The sequence below is a fragment of the Melospiza georgiana genome, chromosome 4, assembly GCF_028018845.1.
Source record: "Melospiza georgiana isolate bMelGeo1 chromosome 4, bMelGeo1.pri, whole genome shotgun sequence".
NCBI lineage: Eukaryota > Metazoa > Chordata > Aves > Passeriformes > Passerellidae > Melospiza > Melospiza georgiana.
Genome location: NC_080433.1, coordinates 61,157,906 through 61,181,168, shown reverse-complemented (window position 1 = coordinate 61,181,168; position 23,263 = coordinate 61,157,906). Strand labels below are relative to the sequence as shown.

The following is a 23,263-nucleotide window of genomic DNA, read 5'->3' as shown; positions in this document are numbered from 1 at the left end:
TGGACTGGCACATGCCAGCAGACGCACATGCCAGTTGCCTCACAGGTAGGATCCAGCCAGAGCCCTGCTGTGTCCCACAGCTGCAGCCTGCAAGTGCTCTGTGTCAAGTCACTGCTGATGGGGGACATGTAATGTTCCCTCTGAAAGCCCTGCTTGCTCAAGCAGGGCTTTCTGATCTCTCTGGAGAGATGCTGCTGAGACTGTATTTTAATTGGCTTTCAGGTCCCAAGATACCTCAGGCAAGAAGACCTCACTCTGTTATGTTGCACTACATCCTTGCTTCTCCAGAGTACTGTCATTTTTCAGAGCAAATGCCAATAAAAAGGGCATGATGTCAGGCATTCCATCTGCAGGATATGTGGCGCTCCTCCTTTCCCAACCACAGACTGATGGACGCTGCTGCTCCATCACTCCCAGAGGGAGCATTACAATCCTTTCAACACCCATCCCCCCAGTTTCAGTAAAGATCCACTGACACTTGGTGGAAAAAACAACATTGTATTTGATTTACAATTAACAGGATTTACAAATAATGAAAAAGAAACAGATTAGCCATGAAATTAGGATGCCTTTGTTGATGAAAGAATAACTGGCAAAGCACCTTGCTGTAGGAGTCATATAGCTCAGTCCTAAACAGTATAAAATAAGTTACAGCCCAGGCAGGTTCAGGAATGATTATAGACAAATGCGAGAAGTCGAGTACAAAGCAAACAAAAAAACTGCTCACAGCCTACTGGGCAGGAAACCAGTTCTGGTGAGGCTTTTGATTTTCAGAAACTGAAGGAAAGGCCCACTGACAAATACTAGGAAATTTTCAAAATGGGAGATAATAAAATAATATCAACAGACAGTAAAAGTCAGTGTGTAACAACCTACCAGGCAGGGAGAGCAGGCGCAGACACTGCATTAGCTTGCTGAGAGTCAGCAGAGTCCGGGTGCTTGGCAGGACAATGAAGGAAGGAGTACAGATGGCAGCACTTCATTAAAATGCTACTTTACTGCCAAAAACTTGCAAGACAAAGAGAAGTAAAGTTCTCTGATGTGCAATACAGCAATTTAAGAAGACGTACCTAACTTTCTGATTTGTACGGCGCTTACCTATATTGTAAACACACACTTTCTGACGAGTTATTTCAATTTTCTTTGCTATGGATTATAGTGTGTATTCAATCAAATGCAGCATTCCAAGGCTCAAAACTGACTGAGTGGTTTTCAATAGATGAGTATATGATTTTTTCCAATATCATAGTAGTATTTTACATCACAGATACAATAAAAACAAGTGATGGTATTTCTAGGACAGTTCCAAGATTCAAATAAAAAATCATCAGAACCATTCTAAAAGAGGGTATTATACATAATCGAATCATGTTAAACAGCACACTCTCGGCAAGCAGCTAATTACAAGCATTCTGCTGGTCATGTTTTTCACACAAAAGTCATTCAATAGCACATAAATACTTATTTTTCTGATCTGCTTCTTTTTACAAAACCATTCATCAGATTCACAGAATTAGTACAAGTAAGGCACATTAGCATATATCATAAAACTCACAATAATAACAAAGAGTTTTAAAGTTTTAAGGACTGATTCCTTCTTTGCAGTGATTTCTGAACTGAACAAGACTTCATCAGTAGAACTCTTCTACATTGAGATTACACTTATTTCTCTCACATCCAACTGTGGTGGGTGCATCACCCTTAAGATAAATAATTAAATTAGAACCATGAGTGGTAGCAAATCCCATTTTTAGATCTTGCAGAGAAAATGGACACTTTGTTCGCTATGTTCATTATGAGAACAGACCAAGTTTTAGAGCTCTATGGAAGTCAATTTCCAGTTATCAAAATAAAAGGGGATATTGCATGTGTGTCTGAGTATGTTATTGTTTTCCTAAGTACAAATATTGCTTAAGGTAGAAAGGATGCTATGGTATTGAATTTACTTGCATAATGAATTCTAAATGCTGATGTCTCAGATTCTACTCAATCAAATGAAAGATAGGTTTTTCTTCTTCCACCCCCCACCCTGCCCCCAACCAAAGGACTCTTTCCCACAGAAGATTCATTTACACACAACACAGCTTTTAATTAGAAGCATAATTTACAGTAAAAATTCTTTACATTACACCTCTGCTATCAAAAAACCATGAAATCTTTCATTTAAAGTTGTAATTATACATTAAAAAATAGAACACTATTTCCTTAACAGGAAGAATGAATTTCAACATCTTCAGATCAGATTTCTTTATTGCGGCTTTTGAGTCAAAGGTCAGTCACTTTATTCTCTAGCGCAGCTGCTATTTGCTGTAAACGGAAGGCAAGCTGCATTTTTTGTGCAGCTGGATCCTCTTCAAGTGCATTTATAATCTGGAAGATATAAACACAGAAAGTTTAGAATAATTTAGCTTAAAATGTATGACATAGTTCTGAGACCAAGTGTTTGACACTACTTTGGTTGTAAAGAGTCTTTTGCATTCACTCTGTACCAAAGTCCATCTATTAGGCCCCATGTTCTATTTTTTTCACAAAGGCAGTAAAAATGATTGTTACTTTATATAAGTTGCTGTAATGTTTCCCATTATGTTGGGATACAAGCAAATTAATAGATAGCGCTTTATCTTGTAAAATATTACATTCCAAGATGGAGCAGGCAGGGGAGGAATTTCCTCAGAGCTATTTAAGAAATAGTGCTTTTACATACAGTGCACCCTACACAGCTTGAGGGTCATTTACCATCAGTAATTATATCCCATCCCCATGAGCTGCAGTTATGAGAAGCTGCTGGGTGGTCCATGCACAGGCATGTGGCAGGACCACGCAAGGTCTCCTGTGCCTGTAGGCAAGATGAGGAATAAAGCCAGCAGCTCCCTTTTGGCTATCACCAAGAAATGCCAAGACTCTGGCCCAGCACAGCATAGCTCAGGAAAGCAAATAGCTCCTCTGAGGAGCCCCCAGCATCCCACAGCCTCTGCTGCACAGAATATCTATAAGAGGATATGACTCTTAAGACACAAGGGATTTGAAAACAAGAGCCAGTAAAGGTCAGCTGTTATGAGAAGGCTTTTCTTCAAATAGAGTTTTTAGGGTTTCCCAGATCAAATTCAAAAGGTTTTGAAAGGTTTTCATTTCCACCATCCTTTAGGAAAACTTTCCCACCAGCTATTAGATTTCTCCATTAGAAAAATGTGTTATGTGACAAAACCATTCCTTTTCTAGAACTGGCTTTATTAATATAAGTCTGACAGTGTAATCAAGCAGAAACCTTTAGCACTGTTTAAATACTATATAGACTTGCAAGTACAAAGATGGAAAAATGGAGTTTGCCTGTCACTACCCGTGGTTCTTATTACTTCTTGAACACCACTGACAATGGAGATTAATGCCGTCAGAATCAATCTGGCCAATAATTTCACATTGAAGGGCTGGTATAGTGTTTGCATTTCCAACACTGGAGCAAATTTGTTTAGAAACAATTATTTTAATGAATTTGTTTTTAAAGCGTGAAAATATTTTTACAAGACAGACTTAATAAACACTTATTGCAGTATTTAAACTGGGCCTGATTTAATTTGATATTGTTTCCTTAATTTAAACAATTATATCTAGCTGTAACTCCTCAAATTTAGACTAAATAATTTATGATTATCTCTACTGGTGAATATATCCTTCCTATAAATGTGGACAATTAGAATGTACCCACTTAGTCATTGTCAAGCCCTGCAGAGATGCAGAAGGTAGAGCACATGCTGGGAACCACTGTGTCAGTAATAAAGACAAGGGCAGCTGCAAAATGTTCCAATTTATGCAAATTAAAACATTTTCATGGAAAATAAATAAGCTTGATTAATTTTACTGAATGGTTCTTGACAGATTATCTCCACAATTCTGAATTAGCAGCCTTTTCATCACATGCACCTCATTGTTACACAGTGATGTACATGGAAGCGAAGAGCTGCAGCTACATACTGGGGTGTGCTGGCCTGCCACTGATGAAGTGCCACAGGCTGGTGGCTCTGCCTGAGGTGTGGATGAATCAGGGATTTACAGTTCAGCTGTCATTCAGGGTCCCCGAGTGTTTTTGTAAGAGGTCAAACTACGGACGTATTTGGGAAGGTGCTGAAAGCCAGCTTAGCACTGGTGGTGAGGGGTGAGGGAATGCCATGGGGCTGGCCTACATTCCTCTGTCTGCTTCTCCCACTGACCATCATTGCAAGGGTTCTCAGGGTGATTTGATTTTCCCTGCTTGCATCTGTTTAAAAGCTGTGAGAGGCTGGCTGCTCCTGTATAAAGCAGCTGCAGTGAAGGATGCGACTCACTGTCTTTAGTGCTGAATGTAAGTGAAAACACAAACTGTGCTGAGGTGCAAGACTGAGCGAATAGAGCTCACATGTACTGTGCTCCTTTTTTGATTCAGCATCTGTTCTTACTTGCTTCAATTCTGAGGGTTTTCTGGAGGCATTCATTTCCATGGAAACCTTTGAATAAAAGTTTCCTTCTCTCTTTTTGTCTTCAGAATAAGTTTGGAGAGCCATAGCCACAGCCCAGCTACTCTGGGATATTCTTTGTCCCCCTTTCCACAGGGTGTGAAAAACCAAAGAAACTTTTTAAACTGAAGCTGTGAGCCTGCTTTTGAATCAGGCGACATTCAACAGTTACTCTGCTTTGGTTTACTGCAGGCAGGCACTTCACTTGGCATGGCAAAACAGGGATGGTACCACGCAGGGAAGTTTAAAGAGCATTTTAACTAATAAAAATGTCATGGCTCCAATTCCTACAAGCAAAACAAGTTTAGCAAATTTTTCCTAATAAAAAAGCACACTGTCTTGAAACCTGATATAGCTCTGATGACTTTTTGCTTGGTGACATTGTTATATATTTATTAGGATGGTAGAACTGAAGAGAAGTGATTTTTAAATCTATTTATCTTTCAGATCTTGTTAAACTATCCATTAAACTATCCCTACCAAAACCAGATAGCCGTAATGAAATTGTTCATTTATAAGGACATTATCTTGACCAGTGTAATTGCCAAGCAGTGTATATAACTGCAAGGTTTTTGTTCAGCACTGCTTTTTACCTGATCATTCAGTGAAATCCAGAAGTCACTCTTTTAGACTAATGTTAGCTTTCATAACCTTTTACCATTGACATTAAAGCATGAAAACAAAAGGCATGACTTACCTCATCATAGTATTTGTTAGTGTACTGGTAGAGTTGGTGTAGAGCCACAAGCGTGTTTAAGGAATCAGTATGTGCCTGTTAACACAAGCAGGCAGCAAACATGTCAAAATAGGATCACACACAGCTGAAACTTATGCACATGCACAACTGACAAAATTTCCAAATGCAAGCTCTGTGTTTAATTTTTGTTGAATGACACTTGGGGCAGAGAAAAGGAGTGAGAAAACTTTTGGTTGGTGATTTTTAGATCAAGGCTTTCCCTCTGGTATTTTTCCAGCCTGCCCATAACTCAGCGTTGGAGGGGGAAGATATTTTGAATTCTGAACATCAAACCACAGGCTACAGCTCAAACATCTGTTAGCAGCATGGGTGTGAAAAGCTAAAGCATTTACCCAGTACAATCTACATATTGTTGAGATATTAAGCATTGGTTCTGACACAGTCATCATGGGTGTTTGAAATACTTTCTCCAGCTCTTTTTACATCCTGGAAATTATTCACACTCCACTACAGCAAAGGTGTAACTCATCAATATTATAAGCACATGTACATTTGGAAAAAGCCACCGAAACATGGAAATAGAAAGGTGGGGGGGGGGGGGAGGCGGGGGGATAGTGAGAAGAGAGAGAGAGAAAGGACTTCAAATGAAGCAGGAAATAACCCTTCCATTACCTTATCTTCCCCCTGCCCCCACACATATGACTTATTTAGTGAATGTGCTCTACCTGTCTGAACAGATGTTCTTCATTCAAATGTGTAGGATTCAAGTCTCTAGCTATGCCCTTAGTCTTTTAAGTTAGTTAAGAAAATGAAGAATTGCAAAATATTGCTACTGGCATAAATGATTACGCCAGGGATAAAGCAGCAGAGAAACATCCATCTTCCCTTGCTCTATAAAAGTCACTTTTAGAGCTGGTCAAAATTTGCAGTGTTCAATCACTCCTTCCATGTTAATTTTGATCATAATTTATAATGAAAATAGAAAGGAGGAACATATCCTGCTAATGTTAAAACATTATATTGAATTTGCTTTTAATCACCAAATGTTCTAATTTTATATACATCTCAATTTATGTAATAAATAAAGTGAACTGTAAAATGAAATGTCACTGCAGATGAGTTTTGTAGTAAATGACTGAAAATAGAAATGCTCTCATGAGGATGTTGATCTGCAAAATGTTAGGTCCTAAGGGCACTGAAATAAACAAACCGCAAAAAATTCCCCAAACATCCTCCTTACGCTAGAACTCTTCAACTAAATTAAGCAAATGAGCAAACCAGCCGGTAAATACACTGCCTTCTTGCTCAGGCTAAACAACGTCTTTAGGGCTGGTGAGGGACTCTCCGGGTTCTCCAAGTTAAATAGAGTGCTTCAAAGGCAAGGGCCTGCCTGAGCTGAGCTGAGCTGCACAGCAGACAGGCTGTTTCGAGGCTGAAGAAGGTTTTGTACTGACTTTGTTCCACCCATCTCCAGCCAAAGGCCCAGACAGCAACAACCACACTCTGCTCTCCTCCACGTGAGGTAACCCAAATAACCTACAATGCAAAATCTGCCACGGAGCGAGCATGATGAACTTCTGACATGTAGCATAAAGCAGAAGTATTGCCCCTGTATAGACTGTTCTAAAATATGCTATACTTAATGTTCATGCCTCCTCTATAATTTCTGGAATCTAATTTTTGCTGTGGTAGCACTGTGAATTCAGTCACTACTCGTTGTCAGTATGATCAATGCTAAAAATCCTCTGTATGCTGTGGAGAGAAAGCACAGTTCAAGAATGTATAATTTTGCCACAATGGCTGTGAAAAACCCAAACACTGTGTCTATTTCCTACGTAACTCAGATACATTAATAACAATAAGGATTCTTGATTCCATTCAATAATCAACATTTCAAAGGTTGAAATATTGGCATGACTACAATGAACAGGAGTATTTCAGAGATTTATGAAATCATCTGATATTTGCACATACAAAAGACCCCATTTGTTGAGATAGAAAGAGAAGACAAAAAAACCCAGTATTACACTTGGCTCCAATTTCACTACAAGAAAATAGATTTTATTCTTACCCTAGAAATCTCTGCTAGATGGGTATTCATGTCTTGGTCACTCACTGGCACCATCTGACGAATACCTTTGTAGTAACTGCCAGAGAGTAAAAAGGAGTTTCAGTTAAGAAAATAAACTGTTTCTTTCTGGTAATTCTGCCATTATTTCAAACATGTTTCCTTACTAACATAGGAAGAAGACACAACAGACCAATGATTCCTTCAGCAATCCTGCTCTCCAATATTAGAACTTTTGCAGTAGAGGTAAATCTTACCTGATTGTACAGGAACGTACCAGAGGAAAAAAAAATCTATAATTGCAGATAATGATTATTTTAGGTCTTAAAACTGTCAAGAGTTTTTTTGTTTGGCAGATCTTCCATGATATTAACAGAATTTCCAATTATTAAATGAATAAAGTCAGAGACAGCATAGAAAAAAAAATGTTTCTGAAAATGTTTTCAGGATTTGGTCTCTACTGACTTATGGAAGTGCAGCATTTGTTAGACAGATCATGTGGGTAGCAAACTGCAGAAAACAGCATCATATTTTCTCCTGAATAAATCTATTCATCTGTCTGTACAGACAAGAATATGCACTGGGTCCTAATGGAGCTCCATTTCAACTCTGCCAATGCCACCACCAAGGGCATCTTTAAACCTTTGGGTGTAAAATTTTTAATATTTGACAGCTGACTTTGACTATATCAGCATTCTCTTTTCCTCTTACACAGGCTTAAAATCCTAAAAACTGAAAAATCATGAAAAGAGTTGATACTTACTCTTCCACCATTTTCTTATAGTTAGAGATTTCTTTCGCATAAAGTAATTTATTACTCGGAGAATCCTGAAAAATTTAGAATATGGAAAAATGTAGTTATTTATGAACATTTCTAGGAAGCAAAAGAAAGTCAAGAATATAGGATCAAGCCTTTATATTCACCTACACTTGAGCTTAACAGATATTAACATTTGGATACTTATTAACAAAGGTGGGATTATTTAATAAAAAGATGGTGCTTACACATGGTATTACTGCTGAGTTTTACAAACGTATTAATGCTAGGTGATGATAAATTATTGGTGGACCTGAAATACTCAGTTTTTAAACATCCTTTTTTAAAAGCAGTTGCTATTTGCTACTTTTTCAATAGCATCAATTGGCAGACTACACAGAAATACTGACAGTTCACCCACCTGTTAAGTGATGAAATGTTAACTTCATTATAAAACTAAAAAGAAACGATCAAGGCTGTATCTCCTCAGAGAATGGGTATTGTCTGTGAGGATGCCCTTTGTCTCGTCAGGAATGAGCATAGTCAGGATGTAGAATGCAAATCACTTACTCTGCTTAATTTGTGCTCTGTTCTTGTGCAAGCATCCATGAAAGTCTGTGCAATGACTGACAAGGAAGCATCCACTACTTCATGAACATGAACATCAAAGATGAAATGGGGATTTTTCAGTATGTTTACCCAGAATCTAAGAGGCAGGCTACAAAGCAAAGAAAAAGATAAATAATCCTTTTTACACAATAAATATTCTACAACAAGAAAAGCACATGAAATCAAGTATGGGCTTTGCATTTTCATCTCCTCACAACAGTGATGTTTAATTTTATATTTCAATATTTATACAAGCTTGTCTGGGTTCCATGCCTGAAAATCAACTCTTCACTCTCAGGAAAACTCATATGAGAAAGACCTTGAGTGCCCCAAAAGAGCAAGGAAGGATGTATGCATGGTCAGGGAAGCTACAAAGTAGTATGTATTAGATTTTGTGATTTGACAGGTAAATCTAGTCCCATTTGTCTCTTGCTTTCCTCTTCTCTGAGGAAAGACAAAAAGTAAAACATGGTAAATCTGCCAGTGACAATCCCATAGGTAAACTTGTTTCATTTTTTGCCTCTTCTTAGGCTTACAGGGAATCCTTTTCATCACACAAACATATTATCTCAAAATTCTGAGGATTATAAATGACATTTACTTTGATTTATGGTAAGAGTGTTAGTATATACCTGGGAATTATACTCTTATTTCTCTGAAATACATGAATGACTCCGTTCATACTGTACCTGTTTGTTTTCCAGATGTGAATGGTATCTTCATCCTTGATGTCATGTTTTTCTGCTTGTTCATCAAGAAAGTCAAAGAAGTACTTCACAGCTGGTGGTACCACATGGTTTGAGTTGAGCACACTGTGAAAGAAGTCATCTACAAACTGCTGAAGTGTCCCCTAAAAGCAAATTTTAAAAAATCAGTTTCATTCGTGTTACAAGCTGAACTCAGCATCTTTTATTCCTATGGACATAATCCAGCTGCTGTCACTGATAGCCTTTATCCTGAGGGCTAAGAGTGACAAAAAGTAAGCAATTTCTTAGAGCAGTGACTTTGTAAACTGCCAACACAGTAAAGACCTTCTAAAGCACAATTTAATGTTCTAGACTCAAAGGTTGTGACTTCACCAGAGATCCTATGGTTTGCACAGCAAGGTGTGCCTTCTGCTTGACAGAAGAAACAGAAATTGGTTGCTACATTTACCCTTCGGGATCATTGCCCACATGAAATAATTTTTAGCCACTTTTTAAAGGTTTTTCAGCTTCCCACATCCAGTTTCTCTGACAGCAGAGCACTGCAATTTTTAAAGACAAACTGAGAGGAAGAAGTACCAGTGAGCATTTGCCCTTTTTGTCAAAGGGCAGGCACATGGGCCTTATCAGACATCCAGTCTGACTGAGCTTCATGGGATCCACAGAGTCCAGAAGTGAAGTGTCCAAGAAGTTGTTGGATTCTGGCATCAGCCTGGATCTTAGCAATGGCAACCCCTGCGACTGTCCCCTTGTTTTAGAGAGGACCCTGTTGAGGCCACACAGAGCTCATCCCCAGCCAACTGATTGGCCCTACAGGGACCTTTAAAGGGCTGCATCCTCTTCCCAGCCATGACTCCAGCTGACAGCCTCCAAACAGGGAAGGGAGCCAGATGGCAAGGAGCTCTGAGACATTCTGCTGTCAGCCAGAACACACAAGTCCCAGGGCTGAAGGGGTAGCTGTGATCTCAGCTGTAACACCTCACCAACATTTTATGAGTCAGTAAAGCTCCAGACTTGGTAATAACCTATAAAATGGTTATTGGGAATACAAAGCAGTGGCTTTATTATCAGAAGAAAGGGATGCAAGCATCTTTTTGGCTCTTCTATGTCATCTAGCCAAAGACTTTCCTTCATATCCACTTCCATGCTTGGACAAGTGGCCTTAGCTGGAGCCAGACTGACTTCATTTTCACAAAAGGAGCCTGGCTTTGTGGTCATTAAACACATTATTCTAAATTCTAATTCTTTCTTCATGGAGAAATGTTTAAAAAATTATTTTGCTCGTTATCAATTCTGCAGTAGAGGCACAAAAAATTCTATAAAAGCACTATTATTATTTGGCAACTTGTTTTTTTTTGGGTTTTACTGGAACATTGATCCCATACAAGAACAGGGAAATATAAGAGTTTATAAAGCATTCAGTTCAAAAGAAAAACCAACAAAGTATTATTTAAACAGGTGGCACAGAGCAGAATATCCATCTTTGTCTTGCCAGGAAAATCTTTATTTAACAATCACACAATCATGGTTCTCAGCTTTGAGCAGGAGTTGTACATTATCTCCTTCCCAGTAAAGCTCCTCAGGGCATGTTAATCACTTGAAGCCTTGAACACCAGCTTGTATGTACATGGCACATATTCCAAACTGCAGATGAACACATGACTAATATTTGCATCTATTGCCTCAGTTGTGTATCAAAATCTGTAGAAGTAAAGTTAACTACAGCACATCTGAGCCCTACCTTCACAGAAAGAAGTCTGGTCAGGTAGATCTCTGTAATAGCTTTGGTCCTCTCTTTTTCCTTCACACTGCCCCGCTTTGATTTCCCTTCATCCATTTCATCCACTGGCCGGACTAGATGCCAGACCTTGTTTTCATCTTCCAGGAGTGCATGCCCTAGAAACAGTAATTGCAATAATTATAAAAAACACCCACCCCAAAACAGCAACACAAAGTAATCATATACACGTGTACACGTTCCCTGTCCTTAACATACCTGCCCTCTTGCCAAAGGGATCTAGATTACTCTGTTCCTGTCCAACATACACAACTCAAGTACTAAATGTTCAGTGGCACAGAGCTGAAAAAAACTGGCTTTTGTCAAGATCAAAGGGTGAGGAAAGAATCACACAATAGGAAAACTTCTATTTGGTCCTTGTCCTGGTTCAAGCCAGGACAGGGATAATTTTTGCAGTAGCCAGGAGAGTCATGGCTGGGACATGGAGGTTGTTCTAAATGTCATTGTCACAGGTGGGGAGAAGGGAGTTTCCTCTGGGGAGAAGGGGTTCCTTCCAGTGGAGTAAGTGTGGAGGGAGCAGTGGAGTGATGCCAGTTTCAGGCTGGAGGGAGCAGTGGGAATAGCATAACAGAGGGAGCAGTCAGGTACTGTCTGTTGTTGGGGGTTTCTATGGTGAGCAATAATGTTTCTTTTCTTATATCCACTGTCATTAGTTTTCTTTTCTCATCTCTTTGCTGTTTCCAGTAAATTGTTATCTCAGCCCATGATTTTTACCTTTTGTGTCTCCCATTGTCCTCTCCATCCCACTGCAGAGGAAGGGGAGGTGCAGGGAAAAGTGAGCAAGCAGGGCATGGCTTGGAGTGGTAGAAAAGTAAATTAGATAATACCATTCCTAAATCACAAGAGTCATGTAAACACAGTATGTGTATGTTTTGAGGTTCACACAATTAAGTTCTTTTCTTCTTTGTGAATTCTCAAAGACACGATCAAGTTATAGAATCTTAGCTAGGTCTGACCCCATAGCCACCACAGAAATACAAATTGCAGCCTACTCCTGGTACAACCTTTTCTCTCAGTAAAACCATTACAATTCACATCTTTACTCCACTTGCTGAGGTCAAAGTATGGTACCTCAGTTCAAACTTTCCTTTTATCACCATTTGATAAGCACCACTTGACTTTGTAGCTGAGTGGAGGAAAAATACATCCCTTCCCTGAGATTACATGAACTCCAGCAGCCAGAGATAATGACTGAAGCAAATTCATATACATTCTAATAAGATTTTTTAAAAAATTGTTTGTCAGTATTCATAGTTTAAACCAGAGGGAGAGACTCCCATCAAGTCTGTTACAATAAAGCAGAAACAGGAGCAAGCTCTTGGATGATAATGGATGGTCACAGTGCCTCTCTGTGCTGCCTGGGGCTTGGCCCTGCACCCAGTGCCAGGGCTTGGGCCAACAACACACAGTGCATAAAAGCAGTTTTGCATTTCAGCACCACACTGTTGCTCAAACTCCATGCCTAAGGAGCTTCTGTTACAGATAGTTCTAAAAGAGATGATACAATTAACTTGCCATTAATATTCCTTGAAAAGGGTTTCTGTGTCACTTTCAAATCTCCTGGTTTTGTTCTTCCTTTAATTCCTGAACTTTTGCATCTACTTGGCACAGTCCCTAAAAGCAATAGTGCTTTTCCAGTGGAAGTTATTGAATCAGTATATTTAAAATTATTGACGTCTTAAAAATATGAAAGTTATTTTTCCCATAAAAATTGTGATTCAGCCCCACGGTACAAATTATTTTGCATTCTGCTAAGTTTTATGCCTTAATATACACCTCTAACATAACTGAATCCTGGTTACAACACAAAATATCAGTTTTTAATTGCATTAAGTTTGACCATAATAGTCAATTAACTAAGTTCCTCAACAGCTACATTGAATTTCCCAGTTTGCATGTACATTCAATATTTTACATCACAGGGGAAAATAACATTTAAGAGTAATTTGGCTAAGCCAACACTTTTGCTTGAATCTACTTTATATATTCTCATGAAAAGCATTAGTTTTGCAGCCTTCTGGGACATTTACTTCTTTTTAACAAGGTAGGGAAGAAATATAAATCCCACATTAAATCACATTGTCCTTTGAGAGTCCTTAATTCAACCTGGAAGTTCATGTGAATGAAGCCAGAAAAAATAAAAGCTATCGCTTTATTTTGAAGCAGTTGTGATTTCACAATAGATGCCATTCATAGCAATCATCTGCCAGTACAGTAAGAACCACTGCTGGGCATGAAGTATGGAATTTCTTTTGCAATCCCTGTTATTCACTTTTGGAAATTAACAGATCAAATCATGCAGTTAGACCAGAAACTATATTCCAGCCTTATGTCAGTTCTTTATTACACTCCTGCTTCCTGCTTTGAATCAAAGGAATTCATTCTCTCTTTGCCCTCCTGATGGTAGATGGTCCAGTTTAACTTTGGACAGAAGAGGAAACTGCTAAAGTGGTTTCCACTGAGATCACTGGCTCTTACACGCAGCTGAGCTTGATCTGTGTTTGTTTAGCAACAGCAGAATTGGCTACTAGTGGAATAGTAGTTATTTCATAGGAGAGTAAGGATCAAGAGACTACAGCTCAAGCAGATGAACTTCTGCAACCCGAAGATCTCACTTGATTTGTATAAATAGCAGGAAGAAAGAGGAAGAGAAATTCAGAACATGGACCAAGAAAACATGTTAGCAACATGGTTGCTAAGAGAAAATAACAGTTTTGTGAGATAATATTTTCCTCAATGGGAAAGTAGGAAATAAAGAAAATAAAAGATAGGGGGAAATACCTCCTTTTTAGGTCCTTAGTTGCACTAAGCATCAAGCTGTAAGCAGGAAGAAGATTGTGTCCAGGGGGTCAAATGCTTCCCCCTGAGCTCTTTGTCTTGGTCCTTGGACATTCTTTGGCCAATATAAAATAATTATTGGGGTGTTGGGGGGAGTGTTAATGGCAAAAATTGACTGTGCTGACTAATTAAAGTGGTAGGAACCATGATGTAAACATGAGACAATGCAGCCCCTTTCCCCTTGAGCGACCTGCAGCAAATTATCTTCTTTCCAGTCTCCCCTACCTCATGAATACTGTTCCATGGAGATGGAGGAAGGGCTGCCCTAACAGATCTGCTAATTAGTATTTCTGATCTGCAACCCTGTGCCTATTTTTATTCATAATTAAAAAAGGAAAAAAAAAACACCACCCAACAAAACAAACAAAAAAAGCCCAAAACATAGTATCAGGAAAAAACACCCAAAACAACAGAATGTGTTGTTTTGGTTTATAGTTCAGTACAGAAATACTAGTATGAAATCACTGGAACCATTCTCCTTCTTGATACAAATTAGTAACTGCATTTATTGTCTCCTGAAGCAAAAGATGCTGCATTTAATTTGTCACAATCTCCAGCTTCCAGTGTCTTCCTGTTAAAAGCTCTGAATAAAAGCAGCACAGAAGCAATGCCAGGATTTAGAGCAACATCTCTGAACATGGTTTTACATTTTCGGTCGGTGCAAAGCCTCCTACTTTGGCTGACAGTCAATGGCTTCAGCTGACACTTCTCAATGCAGAAGGTGCAAGTTAATGAGACTGAATAAAAGGAAATCCACTTCGTCACAAGCCTCATTCATAGTCAGGATAAGATTTCTGTTTATTCAAACCCTGTAAATCCCTGTGCTATATAAATGTGTATGTGTGGGAGGGGAAACCTCTGATCCTCTCCTCTCCCCTTTATACAGTGTCTCACAAATCATGGTCACAGCAGGCTCTCACTTTGTACTAGCTTTGTAACATTTTATAGCTTTCCAAGAGAACAAGCTGGCACCAGATAGCTCTGAGGACCTTACAGGGCTAAAGAAAGCAGGGTAGCTTGGCATGAAACACTGCCATCCCAAATTTGTACACTGCCATGGTGCGAGACAGGTGTAGAGAAGAAACACGGTGGAAGCTGTTAGCACTTGATACTTTGGGGTCTGAATTCTCTGCAGACTTTTCTCTAACATGCAAGAGCCCCTGTGTGACAGCACTGTCCCCACAGGTCTGCTTTTCCTTTGCAATTTAGCATGCCACACAGATAACTAATGAATTCACCTTGGAGTACAGATAGATTATGCTTGTTCAAAGAGCTTCATCATACTGAATCATATTGAATGATATAATTGCAGAGAAGAAGGAAAGGAAAAAAACCTAACCCTAAAAAGAAAAACATGTGATCTGGTCCTCTACTGCCTGCCACAGGGGTGGAGAGGTGAGGAGGATGAAGGTTGGCAGTGCAGAACAGAAGGCTGACCACTATTCTATATCCAGAAAGCAAAGCAAGTTAAGGGCACCACCATTCACAGTCCACTCCACTCATTTAGAGGTGAGGTGAGCATGGCCCCAGCCACCAGTGCAGCCACACTGAACAGGGATTAGGAATCAGCACCTTGCCTGGCTGCACTCCACTGCCTTCTGTATTAAACTGGATGGCTTTTTAAGCTAACATGCTGGGTTGGCACCTGCTGTGACAGAACAGTCACTGCCTGGCCAGCTATGCCAGGCACTTGGAGTAAAAGAGTGAGGATAGCAGCAGCAGTGTACACATGACCATTAGAAGTCTCTTCTTTCTGGTGGAAAAAGTCACAAAAGACAGAATCCAGGAGGACAGAGTAAGAAGTAAACAGTAAGTAATTCTGCCCATCTTAATTTCCTGTCCAACACCAGAACAAATCAAAGTCTGAACCTTTCTGCTAAATAGCCATATGTGTCAGAGCTATCAGCTGAGACCCATCTTTTTGAAAAATGTTCATTTCTGGCATATTATTTCCAACCTGTTTAACTGCCCAGCCCTCAAAACGTATTAAATCTAAGATCAGTAAATCTGTTTAAAGGAATGAAACTATTAGGTGAAGTAATGGCCTTTGCAATCAGTGCTAGAGAGAAAAGCATATCAAATGAGTTCATGGGAGGAAGAATGATCTCAACAATTATTGTTCCATAAATCTAACTTCTACCTCATGTAAAATAACTGAATATAAGGATAAAAAAACCTCAGAGAAACTGAACATCTGAAGTCAGTAAAGGAACTACATGTGACAAAGAACATATATTCACAAGTAAATATTGCCATAAAAATCTGAGTGCATTCAAGGCTGTAATGGATATTGTGTCTCAAGATATTTTGAAGCATGGAAAATTGGTCTAGACGGAATACTAACACACAAAAGTAAAAGCTTTTAAGAGGGTTGCAAGCTAACAGGTTTCTTCTGTGTTGCAAAGTCCAGCATACTATAGCAGACAGCAATACAAGAATTATGCAGCAGATGCATTAGTGATGTGAAGGAGAAGAAACATTACAAGGAAATTCCTGATGCTCACTTACAGAGGATTGAAAACCTCAAAAAGAGCAAAGGAATTGTGAAAAATGGTGCATCTAATAAAGAGACAAAATGCATGGAATGATCAAAGTCAACTAAAAAGCCCTGGGAAAAAATAAGTTAGCATAGCTGGTGAAACATCAATCAAAAGGAAGGGAGACACAAAATCTGGAGGTACAGAGATGAGTATGCAAGGCAACACAGTTGTAAGAAATGGTACAAAAAATTATATCAGTCATTATGTCACAGAGTCTTCACTGTGGTTCATCTAGAACACTGCATTTAATTCTCAGTATAATAAGAAGTGAAAGAAATTTGAAGAGGAACATGAGTAAAGGCTTTAGAAAAGAGAAAAAGAGATAAAGCTCTGGGAAGATGAAATGCACAGTTTGAGTATAGATGTAGTGTGATTAAAAAACAAAATATGTAAGGAAATGTTTAATAAGAGTGCTTTCTATTAAGTTGGGGTATGGACTCACAGCAATTATTAAAGCCCTAGGGTTTAAGACTTTTATAATGAGGGCAAATAAAACCATTTCAAGTGTACAGTGGGAAACACAACAAATAAACTCTATGTAGTCTGGTGGGGAATATCTAGCTCCATGGAAGTGCTTGATAAACAAAATCAAAATGGCAGCATCACCATGTGAGTTTTGACTTCTGGTCATCTAGGGAGGTAGGGAGGCCACAAGACACTTACTTTCCCCTGGGACATCTTGCTGATTATCCTCTGGCTGCTGAGAAACCCCCATTTTTGATAAGATGAGCGTGGCACCATCTCGGACCTTTGGAAATAGAAACGCAGAGATATTTTTCAATAGAATCATGTGCTACTGAACCTCTTTCTTAAACCCTAAACTGGGGTTTTGTGATTGGTTGCAGAGAATCTATGACAAATGCTAACCTTCCTAGGCTCCTTGGACAACTGGCTCTGCAATTCAGAACAGACTCCCTCCCACTCTCTAAGAGATCCCATCAACAGCTCCTCTGAGATTACTGAAATATTAGGAGCATCTTTAAGGCTTAAGTGGTTCCTCAACATGGTGTTGGTACCCTCTGGACAAAAATGGGGTTTATCATGAAGAATCAGATCTGTCTGTTTTCTTAAGGAAAACTAACCAACCTTTCTCTTTCCCAATCAGGATTAACTGTTGTTAGAAAGCAATAAATAACACACAAAGGAAAGATAAGTGTGTGGTAGAGTGTACAGTATGAAACCTAAAACAGACAGTACAACAACATCAACATCTGCTCTTCTGACTGGGCTTTTGAACAAACTAGAACTCAAAAACTATTTAGTAGCACAGCAAGGATAAAGACAATTCTCAGGGGTAGGAAGTGGTGGAGAAAAGAAAAGATGAATACGAGGCCCAGCAAAAAGTTGAATGTTCAAAATGGAATTTGGATTTGGATAGTTCAATGTTGAGGAACCCAAAGTACTGGCATTTAGGTTTTGTGTTTTTATATAAAATGCTTAGAATGTCTGTTTTTATATAAAATGCACAGAATGTCTAGACCCAGCCTTTCACAGTCCAAACCTTTTACTGACTAGACCCAGACCTGTGTTTTTGTTTTGATTCTTTATCAGCTTCTCTGGGCAACCTCTATGTACCACTGAAATTTCTCTATAAACAAATAAAAATTTTATTTATTACAAGAAAACAGGTAACAGGTGTAAACAATATTTTCAAAACACCTTACATTGTAATGCATTAGTGTGTTGATACGTTTCCATCTGCCATCTCTTTGGGATGTTAAATCCAAGTCTGAGAGGATCTGTGCAGTAGAACCTGGACGCCATTCTAAGGGGCAATTCAAGTGAGAAAAAAACAATTAAAAAATACAATACAAAAAAAACCCCCCAAAACAAAACAAAACAAAACAAAAACTACTCCAAGGAAGTTTTACAGACCCACTGACACATTGTGGAACATCAGAAGAAGTAATGTAGCACATACTCCAACGTGTGTTTTTATTGCTTAATCATTTGGCCTTTATCACAGAAGTTTGCATGAACTATTCCTAACCATGTATATAACTTCTGACTATCATCCATAAAAACTTAAATTCCTTCTCATTGAATTCGATAAATTTATCTAGTAAGATCTGCTATCAGTCCAAAACAGAGTAGGATTTCATAGAATAGAAAAGACATTTTTAGGGGATTTACTAGAATTTTCTTAAGTGCAAGAATTTCATCTTCTACTTTCAGATTAATGCAGTAATGAAAATATTGAAAAAAAATATCAATTGGAGCTTTAATTCTGAGTCTATTAGGCATTTTAAGAAACACCATTTCCTTTTTTTTTTGTCAAGAAGAGAACAGCTATTTTGAAAGCCTTCAAGGAGGATGATTTCAGAGACTAAGTGGTACATCATCTCCTAAAAGTGCAGTTCCTGTAAGTTGTAATTCTTTTGAATAACCATCATTAAGGCAACTAAAAATCAGTACCAGTTTCTGAAATTGCATCATTACTTCTCCATCAGTTAATTATCCATGCTGTCATTATCACATTAATTAGTACCTGAGATACTGACTCTGTCAGACATGAATTCATTTGTGCCAATAATCATTAACAGGCTCTTGCAATGCTGATGACAGTATACGAAAACTTTAAGAGTCAAAAAACCCTAACTCATAAGAAAACATTAATTTTTAAAGCATATTCAGATTGCTGTAATATGCTGTATTTTTGCATTCAGCTGGACAAGAATTCAGCTTAAAAAAAACCCAAACAATCAAAAACAACAAACCAAACCATAACCAAGCAATAAAATCCTCTTACAGACATTTTTTTGAGAAAATACAAAGTCACACCACAGATCTCAGCTGTTCAATACAGTATCACAAGTAACTACATACCAAGAACTACGCTGTCAGCTTTTGGCCACTGAGAACACGGCAGGTTTCGATAGACTTGGTCTATTATCTTTTCCTTCACTTGTGATATGGTGTCACAGTTGAGCACTTTCACAGGTATGGAATCATTTCCTCCCTCCTGCACATATACATTAACTGTCTGTGAAGAAAAGAATGTACAGGGTTATTAAGGCAAATCAGTGCTGAATTACCTCTGAATCTGTTCCTCTGGGTGATTTCAACGCAAACAGTATCTGAAATTCACCATGCAATGATTATTGCACAGCAACATGTATTTGCAATGGGAGTATAGATTATTTGAAGGATCTTTTGCTGTTATGCAGCCAACCAGCTATCATAAATTCCAGTTAATTTCTCCCACTAAGGCAAGACAGAAAAGATACAGGGTAGATTTAGTCATGTCTAATATGCTAATATTATTAAGTCTTGGGAGTTATCAAAGAGAAACACACGAGAACAAAGCAGTTGGACCACTGACTTGTAACATGCTTCACATTTAACCTGATAATCCTAAGTATTTGGGCATTGCCAAGTATTGCAGTGCCCAAATAGCATGAGTTCCCAATAATAATTTGAACTGTACTTTGTTGAACTCCTCAAATATTATGTGCTTTTGCCTTCCTTTATGCTTTCTTCATGGCAGTGGTTTTAAAGATGAGCAGACTCCTTCGGTACATATGATAATTTAACATGGCTCAACTGATGAGCAGTGAGTAGTTCAGCTCTCCAAACTTCACTTCCTGTTACCAGCTGTTCATTAAACACACACACACACACACACACACACACACACACACACACACACACACACACACACATATGTATGTACATATAAATGCAATTTCTATCATCTTGTGTGTTTGAATACCCCATTTACTGCCTACTGTTGTCCTAATAACTCTAATAGCTGCAGGGAATATGCCTAAGTAGCTTATGCTAGTTGCAGCATTTTAAATGTTACTGTTTTCTGATAGTATTGTCATGATTTTCTTCATGTTAAAGAGAATTTCTTGAAAGCCTGTAATTTGCTAAATCTAGACAGATTTTTTTTGAAAGAAGCTTTGCTATGTAAGTGTCCGTTTCAATATAGACAATAACAAATAAGAAAACCATGGCCAGAATACCTCCCCAGACAGAAAAAAAAAATTAAAAACCCAAATAGATACTATAAAAAGCCTCTTTCTTTCACTAGCTGAATCAGTATTACAGCTTAAAGCCCTTGTGGACTTGTGGATATTTTGCCAGTCAGGTAACTTAGGAGGCCAGGCACATGTGAAGCACTGCAGCTCTCAGACACATTCAGTCCTGCCAACCACAATGCCTGAATTTATCACATCACACTCAGAAATAAACTTGCATGGCTGGTATTTTGAAAAAGTGAAGAAAAGCTATGCCATACGGCAGTCAAATTAAACATGATTGCACTGTCCCTTGACAGAATGCTCAAACTAATCATGAGATTTCACCTTCCTTTTCCTATTAGCTTTATGGTAATTAGACATGATTTTGCTGCTGGTTCAGTATGCAGCATGTCAGTGTAACCAGTGATGCAAAACAGATTCATCTTTTAAATAAGAACAATTAGAGAGCAGACAACTGCTCCATGCTGTACTTACCCACCTTGTCTCACTTTCAGGCAGAAGTGAAGGAATTAACTCATGCTTCAACCTACACTGGTGCACAAATGCTCCCTAACTGTTCAGAGTTACCACATCATCATCATGCCAAAGGTCCCAAAAACGAATGGCAATAGTACCCCTCCATAATCTTTTATCATATGTATATACACATATACATACATCTCATCAACTTCCACTCATGCAGATACATAAAATATTTATTTGATGGGAAATCTGTAAGTCTGGACCAAATACTGCTACAGTACAATGTTCTAATGTTTAATATCTAGCTAATAAGTGTGTTGTGCCCACATCTGATTGCATTCATGAATTTTCTGCTTCACACTGAGTCATACAGCTTAATTGCAGGTTCTTCTTTTAAATGAAAAGAAACAGACCAAATAAAGAATTATTGCCATTAAGACTTACATGATGTACAGTGCAAATAAATTTTGTTTTCCATGCACAACAGAAATTATAGCCAGCATTGCCAGTCAGTGTGCTTTCTATGGGTGGCACTTACAAAGATGGTACCTAAACTAATCACCAAAATATCAGTTGAACTTAAAACTTCTTCTTGCCCAGCACATTCTCCATCCAGCTACTCTAAGTCACAGTCTGGTGACTCCATGAGTGTAAGTCCTACTGAACTCTTCTCCCATCAGCCCTCCCATCAGCATCCTTTCAGAATACATAAAATGGTGATTTTTTCCCCCCAACCAAGGACATAATAAAACTTTTTATTAAATTTCTTTTCCATGCTGCATATATGTCACTGCGTCTTTCTCAGTTGAAGACAACTACAAATGACTCCTAACATGTCAATAAAAAAAAAGTTAGAAAGGGGAAAAAAATCATGAATTGGTCTTTGAAGGACAGCCTGTGCATCTTTGATGTTCACTACACTGTACCCTGAAGAAAACCAGCAAGACTGTCAGAAAGAGTAAAACTAGATTTTACACTCCCTGAAGAGCTAGGAAGTGGGCTGCTTGAGTTTTTCCAAAAGGACAGTGAATCTGTGTTCTGGAGTATGTTTGAAAAGTGGTTGAAATTTCTGACAGTGAACAGAATCAAGTTAAAGCAGGATTCATAATAGAAAAGAACTAGACCATGGCACTGGTGGTCAGATAGAGGGGAAGGTTGAGTTCAGAGGGGAGTTCCCTGGCCAGGAATATCCATTTCTTCCCACTTGAAGCAACTAATACAGGTCTCCAGAGCTGGCTGTAGAGGCACTGTAGGGAATTATTTCCCTGAGAGGAAATAAACAACTTTCAATGCCAGTTGGGCTGCCCACATTCAGGAGATCTTGACTCACACAGAAAAAAAATGTAGAAAGAATTTCATAAAGTGTTCTGGAGATTGTGGAGCCATCTCACAGGACTGCAGAGGAGCACAATCTGGTATACTAACAAAATGATCTCTAAAATGCTGTTCAGTATGCTGATCAGCAGCAATCACAAGGGAGAAAACCTGAAGTTCAGGCAGTGCAAGAATTCTGCAAAAATCAATTGCCAATAAATTTAGATGGGAAAAGGGGAGGAGCCAAACATCCTGACCACTTTTCACACAGACTGAAAATTATGAAAGGGATTTAATGAAATGGATTCTGCACTGGCAGCATTTGAATTTGACTTTAGAAGATACTTTATAATTTTGTTTTCCTGCTTGGAGACTTGTTTTGGTCAAACTACTGACAATCCTGCCCATGACCAGAGTTTTTATGCAGTTCACAGTAGTCTAGAAAACTGAGTACAGACTTAACACTATAGGAATTAATTTTAAAATAAAAAATGATTTTATAATCTATTAATCATGCTTTGCTTACCAACTGTGTGTACTCTACATCATCTCCCAGCAAGCCTGTGTCATTCAGTGTATACTTTGCTTTCTTCAGCACAGCATCCACTGGGCCTTTTTCTACCTGGTGTTTGATAGCCTTGAACAATTTATAAAGAGGCTCCCCAGCATTGTCCTATGTAAAGAAAAGGAAATAAAACAAAATCAAAAGACATACTCAAGTGCAATTTTGTTAATTATTACTGATTAAAAAAAACCAAAACACAGGCAACAGGCTTCAACTCTTACCTTGAGGTACTGATATAAACAAATAGACATCCAGTTAGACAACATTCTCTCAACAACCGTTTCAGATCTGAAAAAAAAATACCAACCCTGAATATAGCAAGGGCACTTAATGACAAAGTTTAAAAAAAAAAAAACAACAAACATTGCTTGCTTGAAATATAATATTTTTACATGCTTAACTGCATTCAGTCTCCTAATGCAATGATTTCCCTATAGA

At 38.4% G+C, this 23,263-nt stretch overlaps 1 protein-coding gene across 3 annotated transcripts in view; it reads right to left on the bottom strand.

Annotated features, from left to right (window-relative positions):
- Positions 1-478: 478 nt before the first annotated feature.
- The window catches only part of PLXNB2 (plexin B2), a 251,221-nt gene continuing 228,436 nt past the window's right edge, over positions 479-23,263 (bottom strand). For all 3 annotated transcript variants that reach the window (XM_058022296.1, XM_058022297.1, XM_058022295.1), the window contains exons 28-39: positions 23,047-23,113; positions 22,787-22,933; positions 19,325-19,481; positions 18,163-18,263; positions 17,162-17,246; positions 11,064-11,218; positions 9,308-9,468; positions 8,580-8,727; positions 8,016-8,080; positions 7,256-7,331; positions 5,185-5,259; positions 479-2,370 (exon numbers count right to left, since the gene is read on the bottom strand). In XM_058022296.1, the coding sequence (XP_057878279.1) occupies positions 2,266-2,370; positions 5,185-5,259; positions 7,256-7,331; positions 8,016-8,080; positions 8,580-8,727; positions 9,308-9,468; positions 11,064-11,218; positions 17,162-17,246; positions 18,163-18,263; positions 19,325-19,481; positions 22,787-22,933; positions 23,047-23,113 (1,342 nt within the window). In that variant the 3' untranslated portion in view covers positions 479-2,265. The remainder of the gene's footprint in view (positions 2,371-5,184; positions 5,260-7,255; positions 7,332-8,015; positions 8,081-8,579; positions 8,728-9,307; positions 9,469-11,063; positions 11,219-17,161; positions 17,247-18,162; positions 18,264-19,324; positions 19,482-22,786; positions 22,934-23,046; positions 23,114-23,263) is intronic.